The sequence below is a fragment of the Cygnus olor genome, chromosome 12, assembly GCF_009769625.2.
Source record: "Cygnus olor isolate bCygOlo1 chromosome 12, bCygOlo1.pri.v2, whole genome shotgun sequence".
Classification (NCBI taxonomy): Eukaryota; Metazoa; Chordata; class Aves; order Anseriformes; family Anatidae; genus Cygnus; species Cygnus olor.
This window is the reverse complement of record NC_049180.1, coordinates 12,389,653-12,400,260: the sequence shown is the minus strand read 5'-3', so window position 1 is coordinate 12,400,260 and position 10,608 is coordinate 12,389,653. Positions and strand designations below refer to the sequence as shown.

At 55.3% G+C, this 10,608-nt stretch overlaps 1 protein-coding gene across 4 annotated transcripts; it reads left to right on the top strand.

Moving 5' to 3' along the window:
• The first annotated feature begins 262 nt into the window (after positions 1 to 262).
• On the top strand, positions 263 to 10,574 carry LOC121076629. Of its 4 annotated transcripts, none has more exons than XM_040571120.1 (14): positions 263 to 393; positions 535 to 664; positions 3,675 to 3,799; positions 4,387 to 4,477; positions 4,623 to 4,702; positions 4,985 to 5,029; positions 5,643 to 5,677; positions 6,521 to 6,675; positions 6,918 to 7,005; positions 7,356 to 7,436; positions 8,053 to 8,151; positions 8,447 to 9,210; positions 9,638 to 9,714; positions 9,974 to 10,574. In XM_040571120.1, the coding sequence occupies exons 1-14, from the start codon at positions 344 to 346 to the stop codon at positions 10,035 to 10,037; spliced, it is 1,884 nt and encodes a 627-aa protein (XP_040427054.1). In that variant the 5' UTR covers positions 263 to 343; the 3' UTR covers positions 10,038 to 10,574. The 4 variants fall into 4 exon arrangements, with proteins under 4 accessions (XP_040427054.1, XP_040427053.1, XP_040427056.1 ...); XM_040571119.1 differs by having other exon boundaries at positions 4,901 to 5,029; XM_040571122.1 differs by lacking the exons at positions 263 to 393; positions 3,675 to 3,799 and having other exon boundaries at positions 567 to 664; positions 4,901 to 5,029.
• The last annotated feature ends 34 nt before the right edge of the window (positions 10,575 to 10,608 follow it).

Here is a 10,608-nt window from a genome sequence, read left to right as displayed (position 1 = left end):
AAGAAGCGTTTGGACTGTGCTCTTATTCATATGCTCTGAACTTTTGGGTAGACCTGTGTGGGGCCAGGAGTCGGACTCCATGATCTTTATGGCTCCCTTCCAACTCGGGAGATTCTGTAACTTGCTGAAGAACGACTAAACGGCAACCAGCAACGGCCCAACACCAGGAAAACACCGGCCGGGGCCGGGTCGCGGGGCCGGGACCGGGGGACGTCCCGAGGGTCCAGCTCGGCCCCCTCAGCCCCGGGGCCATCTTCCCGCCCGCCCCGAGCCGCTCCGCCCCGGATGCGGCGGGGCCCGGCCGCGGTTTCTCTTCCTGGGCCACGGCGGTGGCGGGCGGGCTATGGCGGCGGCCGCTTCCTCTGGCGGGGCGGCCGCGACGCCGGGGGCCAGGTGAGGCGAGGCGAGGCCGGTGCCCGGGTGGGCCTGGGCCGGCTCCGTGAGGAGGCTGCTGCGGCCGACGGGGACCGGAGCTCGGCTCCTTCTGTTCCTCCTCCTCCTTCCGACCTCGGCGCCTCCTGTCGTCCCTCACAGGTTCGTGTACGAGAGCAAGAACTTGTCCGCCCCCAAGGTGTACGTCCTGCAGCCGTGGATCGCGAGCCTGCTGGTGAACTACGAGCAGCGGGACACCAGCGGGGACCTGCTGGCGGGGCAGGTGCTGCGGGTAGGTGCCGAGGGGAAGCCAAATTCCCGGCAGCCTGCCCAGCTCGGTGCCCGAGGGCTGGCGAGCCTTCCTCCTCCGCGTCTCCGGTTGGGTTTGGAGGTGGAGGAGCTCTGCCCTTCTCTGGTGTCTCGGCTGGGTTTTGCACCCCTGCATGTGCTCTCTCACACGGAGTCCGCAGCCTCCCCTCCTCTCTCCCGCCTCCCGCTCTGCTTTGCCGTGCTGCTGGGTGAGCGCGGGCAGCGGGTGCCGGTGGGTCTGGAGCCCCCTGCCCTACCTAGTGTGAGAAAAATCTCAAATAATTTTCTTCAGACAGGATCTTTTGTGAAGCTATTTTATTCGCGATTGTAATGGCAGGTGTCCTGCCAGTTAGCACGTTATAGTAAACAAAGCATAACCTTTTATTCCCTATTACCTGATGCCTGATCACCTCCCCTGTTTCCTCATTAGCTGAGTACTACAGGTTCACAAGCTACTCAATGCTCCTCTATACCATATATGTACAATTTTTCTCTTTTCAACTCTTTAATTTCTCCCTTTTCCCTTTTTTTTTTCCCCTTTCTTATGTCTTGAGAACCTGTGATCTTTGTTTTACTGTTCCCACACTGCTCATCCTGTTTTTCTCAAGCTTCTACCTTATTTTGGACCAGTGAGGCCTTCTACTCTCCACTTACCTACTTAGTATTTCTCCTTATTATGGCTACACAACTACCTTGGAATACAGAAAATTAGTTCTCTACTGCAAAAACACAACTTAGTTTCTCACACTGGGGCCTGGAGGGACCCCGAGCCGTTCCTCTCCTGAGTGGAGCTGTTCCTCTCCTCCTCCCGCAGGTCCTCTTGCCCTGTGATTCAGGCTGTGGGGCTCCTGGTGACAGGACCTGCTCCTGTGCAGCCCCTGGAGAGCTTTTGTGCTGAGGCTTGATCGGTGATCTGCCTGAAGTGTCAGGAGAAAGCCGTAATGAGGGAACCCTTGTCGGTCTGAGGCCTGCTGGGTGACATAAACGAGGAGGACACAACAGAGCTGAGTCGGTGCTGCTGACTCCTTTCAGACGGTGCTTGGAGGTGTGATGCCCTGCTAGCCCCTTTGTCTGTGCTGCCCAGCAGCAGCCCACTTTGGCCAGGGAGGAAGGGTGAGAGCTGCTTATGGATGTTTGCTCTTGCTCTTCCACCTCACAGCGAGCGCTGTGGAGAAAGGCGGGCTGAATTATCATTGGCTGTGGACTTACTAATGTAGTCAGGTAACTACGAGTTGTGTGAGTAGTGTGGTTATATTAATATATAGATAGCTGAATTACTAACTGGTATCCTCTGATGCTTCACAGTCCCCTCTGTGATGTGGCTAGTGGGCTGTGTTTTGGAGAGGTTGGATGAAGATGCTGTGAGACACCCAGCCGCACAACTGGATGTGAGATTGGCAAGGGCAGGACATGCAGTTTCTTGTGCTCAGTTGTGATTATGGTCTGGCTGCTGGAGAGTTGTACCCTTACAGGAGAAGGATGGCAAAAGATGGATATTGTCTTTTTTTTTAATGGAAGTAGAGATGAGATGGGGAGAAAAACATGACAGCTAGAAGGAACACTCTGTGTTTCTGTTCCTGACCCCATCTGAAGATGGGGAGGTGGTGAAATCACTGGTTCCCCGCTTCCTGGCCCAGTCCCTGCTCCCTGGTGGGGGATCTTTTTCTCTGGGATCATAGAGACCCAGCTGTGAGTGAGCATCTCCCTGCTAGGGCTTGAGGAATTAATGGAGAGAGGTGCCTCAGTGTGACTACTCCAATCTGCAGCCACCTGAGTCCTGAGCAATTAATGAAGGTTGAGAGTGTTGAGCAGCCGAGCCTTTCCCCTGGTTGCTGTGTTGTTATGTTATGCCTAACTTCTTCCTTACCTGTTTTGGACTTGTAACTTCCAAATCTACCATTTTTATTTTTATTTTTATTTTCTAACCAGTCCTGTGAGCAGCTCTGTCTCTTGCTGGTGCCAGGGCTCTCGTGCAGCGCCTGCTAAGCCAGTCTGCCTTGGCTGGAAGTCGAACAGTTGCACATGGCGAGCGAGCACGGGGTGGCCAGGCTCTGGCCAGGAGGCTGAGGGGACGCAGCAAGCACAGACTGGTGAGCTGTTGAGCTGTCACGTCCTTGAACCCAGCAGTGAGCATAAGCCTGGTTGGCTTGTACAGGGAGGTTATGCAGTAGGAATGTCGGACTCACTGACAGCACAAGGTCCCAGCTGGCCACAACTGATCTTTTGAGCATGGTGGGCGACACTGCTCTCTATGCTGGTATTCAGAGTTGCTTCCCTTTGTCGCTTGGCTGGTGGATGATGGGGACAAGAGCATCTGAAATGACATGTGCACGTCTTTTGTCAGATGCCAGTGGCATTTGTGCACGGTGTGACGTGCGATTTCACGTCCTCTCTGTGAGTGAAGAACATGAACCAAACCATAGGTGTGTAACAGGGGACTGCAGTGCTTAGGGCAGGCCGGGACTGACCCACAGCTCCCAGCCTGCTTGTCAGGTATGTGTGGGACTTGGAGAAGCTTGTTGCATCCATCAGGGCTTGCATTGATCGAGTGTGTACATGGCTTAGTATCAGCTCAGGGTTGATACACCAGGAACTTTGTAATTCTGCTAGTTACTGCTGCTCTGTCTCTCCCTTTGCTTTGTTAGAGTGCATGTTGCAAGCCTGCCCAGTCCCTTTTGCTTGAATTCCTGCTGCTGGGTTGGGCAAAAAATGCTTGGTTGTGCCTTCTCTCCCCCCTTACTGTTGACCACTCTCTCACACAATGCAGCATGTCCCTTATCGTGTCTTGGTGCTGAGCGCATGGGCTCATGCTGGGCGCATGGGCGCATACAGCACCCCTTGGCCCGGGGGCAGTCTTTATCATCTGGCTTCATAGGGAATGGTGAACTTCTCTTCTAAAAGTCCATGCTCTCAGCCAGGCACGGTGTGCTCTCCTTGTTCACTGGAAAGTCTGTGGGTGACGTTGTTTTCCCCCCTCCCCAATGTTTTGATAGGTTTTGAGTGACTCAAGTGCTCCAGACCAAGCTGGAGCACTCCAAGATGCTGAACTACAAGTCTCAGATGGGTCCTACTACATCCGAGTGGTCATTACAGCTGAAGCTCTGCGGGCGGAAGAAAAGTGGGTTCTATCGTGACTCGGCTGTGGCTGGGACAGCAGCTCTCCGCAGCTGCTAGTGGGGCTCCTGCCTGGTCTTTTTTCAGGTTTTGTTAAGCCTAATCAATAATGGGGTGGGAAATCTGTGTGAAAGAGGCAGCTGCTGCTAGATGGGGCCAGCTGCAACTCTGGCACTTGGTGCTCCAGTTATGGCTGGTTAGGAAGTGCAGGGATCGATGGCAGAAACTGTGATGCCATATTGACATGATCAGAAATGACTAAAAAGCCTTTGCGAAAGGAGTTGGAGTGTTAACCATGGTATCCTGGGCTGCTCCTTCAGTGCTAGCAGCTTTCCACAGCTTTCATGTTTGGACATAACCTCTCTGTTTTTCAGCTGGGGCAGTGACTGGCTGGTTGCTGGTATCAGAGGCAAGGATAAAAAGCAGCTCTCAGCATTGTGCTGTGCTCAGTCCCTGACATTCGTGCTGAGAAATATTCCAGCATGCCCCCGTGTGGTTGGCATAGCTGTAAGGGGAACCCCATGATGTGTCTGGGTGGTCTGACTCCATTCTTCATCTCTCCAAGATGGTCCTTTTCTGCTCTTTTTCTAGCACCCACATTCATCTCAGACTTTCCAGCCTTGTTTGTAGAATTATCGTCTTGCAAAAGTACACAGTGTGTTTCCGGGAGGAGGCCAAGCTGGTGAGTGCCCTGCTGAATGGAAGTAACTTGCTGAGGCTGGAGGGTTGTTAGCAGGGCTGGGCTGGGTGCTCACCAGCCCTGAAGTGGGAGGGAGCAGAGCCGTGGCCTCTTGCCTGTGCCTCACGGGCTCCGTTTACCCCAACAGGAGGACTGTGAGTTTTATCTCACCGCCCATCAGTTCATCGTGCTGCCCATGGAGAGACAGAGGATGGATTCGTCAAACGGGTACGTCCAAGGTGCAGGCTGGGGCTCGAGCTGCTGGTTTGTGGGGCTTGTGCACCTCCCCAGAGCTGAGCAGCTGGTGTCTGCCACACAGCGCTGAAGCTGGGAGCCCTTGGCACAGCAGCGTGCACCAGCAGTACCAGGCTAAGAGATCTGCTGCTGCAACCTGGTTGTGACAGAGATTTTTTTGCTCTTTGACAGAGGAATGTCTGTGTTGGAAGCTTTGAAGGAACGCGTGCATGGGAGGAAGTGCCACATCAGTAACTGTCTTCTCTGTTGTTGCAGGAACCACGAGCCCTCTGTGCTACAGAAGATAAAGGAGCTCTGGCTGTAAGTACAGGGCTGGCGATTGCCAGGGAACATACACAGACACCACGATGAGAGCGTGCAGGCTCTGAATGTGGTTAGCGTGGGCTGGCAAGGGCAGGTACGTTGTGGCAGTTCCTTGTTAATCTGTGGGACTTGCTGCCCTGGGATGTGACAGAGCTGAGTAGAGAGTACCAAACAAGTCACTGTCATGGGTGAGAGCCTGCTGACGCAGGATTCCACCCAGTGCTGACACTGACTCCAACCCCAGCCTCTTAAATGGCAGAGCTGGAAGAAAACACCTCTGGGGAATGTGTTCCTACCAGCCTGGGGCAGCGTGTCTAGGTGCATGTTCGTTCTTCTCTCTGGCCTCTCCCAGGGAGCCCCAGTCGTGGAGATCTGGAGGGGTCTCCACTGGTCTGTCCTCAGGAATGAGGCTCCTTCCTGGGTATTAGAGGGATACTGAGAGGAGCCTGGGGCTGGAACCGGCCCCAGCAGGGAATCCACTAGTTCCATGAGCCTTTTCTCCCAAGACTGAGTGCTCAATCTGTAACGCTCTGCAGCAGAGAGCTGCGAAGGGCTGCTGGCTTGCATGTGCCTTGGTCCTAACCATTTCTCTTATCCTTGGTCATTGCAGGAGGAGTCTCTCTCTGGGGACTGCTCCCAGCTCAGGTAAACAGTTGTGGGGGGCACACAGTGCTGTGGCTGCCTGCTGGGGGCTCGTGGCCCCTCCGAGCGTGGTCTGTGTTAGGCAGATGTAGCACAAACGCAACCAAATGCGCCAGTGAGCTGAATGACAGGGCACTGTGTCTGCCTCAGCCTGGCTCACCCTGGTTCTGCTGGCAGACTTGAGCCTGCTCTCGCCCCAGAGATCAGGGAGGGTCTGCCCTTGGCTGCTCAGATAGCAAGAAGCAGCACTGTGTGTGTTTCCTACAGGAGCCAGGCTCAGTCCCACCCACCCAGGGCACTAGCACAGAGCCGTGCTGCTAAGCCTAAAGCAGGGCACGTTGGTGCTAGCCGTTAAAACAGCACAGGCCGTTGCATGCCCGTGCTCGTGCTGCTGCTCCAAGTAGTGAGAGGCTGGAGAAGTTGCCCCAGAGCTCTGCTTCAGGGGCTGCCCTTGGGCTGCAGCATGAAGGGCTCCTTGAGTTCCCCATTGCCCCTTCTGTTCAGGAAGCTGCCTGCATGTGTGAGCTGACTCTAGCTCCGAACACACCATTGGATTTCCTGTGGTCCTGGCGGGGTTGTCTGACCAGAAGCAGTGGTGTTATCTTTTTCCTATCTGCTTCCATGCTCTGCTTCCGAAATGGCTGCCTGATGTAATCCTTGTAGTATGTTAGGAAGGTATGTGAGGACCTCTGTGAATGGGGAGAAAAAATGCAGGAAATGCAGCTTTGTGTTTCCATGGGTTTCATCGCACCTGACAGTCATGCAACAGAAAGTAAAATCATTTGCAAATGAGGCTTGCCTGAACCGAGGTGTCCCTCCCACTAACGTGTGTTGTTCTTGCTTCAGAGCCATCCATCTCACAGCTGATTGATGTGATAGGACAGAACCAGCTTGAGACTTTGAAGGAAAGTGCTGAGGAATGCTTGGATTTACAGGTGTCCAAAGAGACAGAGAAGGACAAGCTTCCTGTGACGCAGTGGGAGGCAGAACTCAAGAAAGAGGTCAGTCCAGCTGCTGTGAAGTGCCTGACGTGGAGCTCTCTCTGTGACTGTCTGAGGCAGGGCTGTGACAGCTCATGGTGGGGATCCTGCTGTGGAGGAGTGGGAGAAGGAAGGGGAAGAGCAGTGGGCAGAACCAGAGGTTTGCTGGAGAGCGAGATGGTGTTCAGCTGCCAGCTGTGGGTGAGCTCCTGTAGCTTGAGTGAGACTGAACAGCAAAAAACAAGTAACGTTTCTCATTTCAGCCACGTGAGGACATCTTCATGGTCCCAGCCAACGTCCTGGTAATCCCTCCTGAGGAGGGGGTGGTTGATGGCGATGCTTCTAAGGCAGGTGAGTGCTGTGGCTTCATTTGGAGGGTAGGCAGGTCAGCAGTTCAAAACCCAATCGGGTGAAATAAGGGACTTTTTTCATGGTTATGGGCTGAGCACAACAGTTGGACACCTAGAAGGTGGAATTTTGAAAGCTGCAGGCCCCAGGATTGCAGAACACCCTGAGAAGTTCTTCTGTAGGTCCTGAGCCTGCTTGGCACATTCCTTTTCTTGCTATCTCATTCCTCACACTGCTGAGGTGCTGGAAGTGCTGCCAGGTGCCTAAGATGTCTCTGGGAAGGAGAAAAGAATTCCTTTGCTCTGGCTGTGCAGTGTGCTGGTGTGTGAGCAGCAGTGTTCCTTTCATTGCAGATGCATGTGGAGCATCTTCTGAGAAAAGCAGCTATGACAGGACGGTGCCAGGCGACCAGACTGTCATGTCGCAGCCCAGCTGTGAGTAGTGGGACATGCAGATCCCATCCAACCTCTTAATATTTTCCTCTGAAGTCTGCTCAGCCCCTTTTGTCCTTGCATTAAGGAGAGGAGGTACCAGCAGGGCCAGGTCTCTGGAAGACCAGGACTCCCAGCATTGAGTGAGCAGGGAGCAGTCCCATTCTGCATCCTGCATCCTGTCCTGGACAGTGCAGGCTCTGTTCCAGACACAGCAGAAGAGTGCACCTGTGTGTTCCTCATGGAGACCAGGTTCACAGGTCACAGACCATGAGCAGCTCCCATGAGGTTTCTTACCTGTCAGGCTCTAGGGTGGAGAAGGTGGCAGCTGCAGTTACTGGGAGCTGTGGGCTCCAGCTGTGGCTGCCTGGCTCTGATTTTGCCCCAGCAGCGAGAGGCGGGTCACTCTGCTAGTCCCACAAAAGAAAGGAAGGGGTGTAGGGGAAGGCTTTCCTCCTGCCCGCCTGCTCTCTGGGCACTACCTGGCTCTCCACTGCCTGGATGAGGTCTTGGTCTTTACAAGCTCAGAATTCTTTTCAGCTGTTACAGGGTTGGGAGTAGACAACAGCTTTCTTGGTTCTGCACAGAGAAATCACTCACCAAAACCACTTTTCTGCAGCTGCAGAGTCAACAGTGGTGTCAGGGAGCTCAGAGGCATCGCTGGACAATCCTTGGAACATGCTTCCCACGATGTCTTTAACTCTGACCTCTTCAGAAGGTGAGTCTCCGTGCTGTGTGGAGCACACACACTTTGCTGGGAGCGGACAGTCCCTCTCCTGTTGCCGCATGAATGCACAGCTCCTCCTTGGCTCTGGCTTTCTTTCCCCTGGCTAGAAAGTAGTGCTGTGCCGATCTGGTGTCCCCAGTGGTCCCATTTTCCTGTACCTGCCTTGTTGCAGCTCTGATGCTCGCCTGCCCTGTCTCACGTACTAGGACAGGTTCTGCTCCCGTGTGTTACCACCAGCAGCGTGCCCCTTGCCAACGTGACTGTGGTTTTTTTTCTCTTTTACCAGAGCAGTCCTTTCAGCACAGTTCTCCATGCAGGCCGGAGGCCCAGCAGGATGTGGCTGCTGACAGCAACACCCCTGACCTGCTGGAATCGTGTAGCCGTGACTCTCCCCAGGGCTTGCTGCAGGCTGACCCGGTGCAGACTTCATCTCCCTCGCTGCTCTCCTCGTATGGCAGTATCAGTCCGGTGAAGGCTGGCACGAGCTGGGCAACATCAGCTGCAGAGGCAGCCTACACCTCCCCCTGTGCTGCTCGAGGCCCACTGGTGTCAGGGGACTCCCAGGCCAACCTGCCGTCTCTCTCTCCAGCTTTTCCTGTCCTGCCCAGCAGCCACCTAGTATCCCATACCGAAGGGGTGCCTCACCGGGAGCAGGCAGACTCCAGTGGCACAGCTTTCCCTCCAGACATGCTGAAGCATCACCTGGCTCGTGCCAGGACCCAGGGAGGAGAAGCCCCAGAGGAGAGCAGGAAGGCCGCGGGTGCCAAGAGGAAGCTGTTGGTGGGAGGTGGCCTGGCACTGCCTGACGGGCGTAGGTCCCTCAGTGGACTGCAGCAGAAGCAGCCTCGACGAGGTGCCTCGTGGAGCACAGGGGGGGAGGTGCGCAGGAAGCTGGAGTCCATGAGCACAGAGGGAGCAAAGAAGATCAGAAGGGAGGAGCACAGGCCGCAACGCAGAGAGGAGTCCCCAGAGGAGGAAGAGGAGGAAGAGCAGGCAACCTCAGTGAGCGGCCCCAGCTCCAGGCCAGAGCAGCACAGAGTTCTGCAGCCGGTAAAGACGAAGCAGCTGGTGGAATCCCAGGGGCCTGACGTGGCCCCAGGGGAACTTTGTGTTCCCTTGTGTCACACTCCCAAACCTTTCCTCATCCCTGTGATGGTGCCTGGCTCTGTGGGAGATGAGCAGCTGAAAGCAGGCGTCAGCACAGGCTGTGGCCCCACCTGAGCCAGCCCTCCTGGCTCCTGGCAGGGCAGAGCAGGGCTGCGGGGTGCGGGGAGGACCCCTGACACCTGGGGCACTGGGTGAAGGGAGCTGGGTGGGACCCAGCCCTCGCTGGAGCCTCTTCCAGGTCTCCAGGTGAAATAAGAGTGGAAGGGCAGGAACTGAGGGAGGAAGGGAGGGACCAGAGTGTTTCTGTGGGCCCATCAAGCTGGCCAGCTGCATTCCAGCACCAAGCTCACTGTCCTCTTTGCTTCTGCAGTACGTGAAGGAGAGGCCGCTCCAGTACAAATACAAGGCCCCAAGCCCTGAGCTCTGTGAGCAAATAAGATCTGTCAGGTCAGTGCAACGACGGACCCTGCCATCTCCCAGCCCTGAGCCCTGTGGCCACAGCTAGCCACTGCTGTCACCCCCTAAGCCCGCTAGCCCCATGGCACCTGGGCACTCCACCTTGCAGCCCAGGGGGTCCCTCTGGCCTTTCCAGCTTCCCTGCACCGGGTCCTGAGCTTGTCCCTCCCCCCTGCAAGCCTGTCTGGGCACCGTTGTGTGTTCCCAGCTGGGTTCCCTTCTCATCCTGGCTCCCGTTTTGGTTTTGCAGGATCTCCGAGGCAATGCTGAAGTGGGCGTGCTGGATTCTCGCAGACAGGGACGTGGATGCCTGAGCTGAGACCACCTGGAGCCCAAGTGTGCTCTGAGCAGCCTCTTGTCTCATTTCTTGATCGGTTCAGCAAACTGCATGGGAAGAGTAGGTGGGGGGAGGGTGAGGGGACCAAGACCCCCGTCCCTAAGGGGGGGGCTGGCCTGGATCCAGAGACCCTGGGTCTAGCGCGGCCAGGGACATGACCTGCTGGAGGTCAGCACCCCCAGCCCAAAGAGGGGGAAGGCATCTGTTCAGGGACGCTGGAGCGCATGAGCTCGGCTCACTCCCACCTCAGTACCATGCTGTTCCTGTGATGTTCCTATCACAGCTTGGAGCAAACAGCCTGGCCTGGCACACAGGAACAAGAGGGAGCAGTTCCCCCTGTACCGTGGGCAGATACAGTTACAAGGCCCTGGCACCTGCTCCCTGTCCCAAAGCCAGTGCAGTAGTTTGGACATGTATCGATTGGTTTTGATAGGGTTCTGCACAGTTTGTTAAAAAAAATATCCTGCAAGGTTATGCTGTAGAAATTAAAAATAAAAGTCATATATTTTTTAAATACACAGCTCTTGTATTAAAAAAAAAATAGGGAA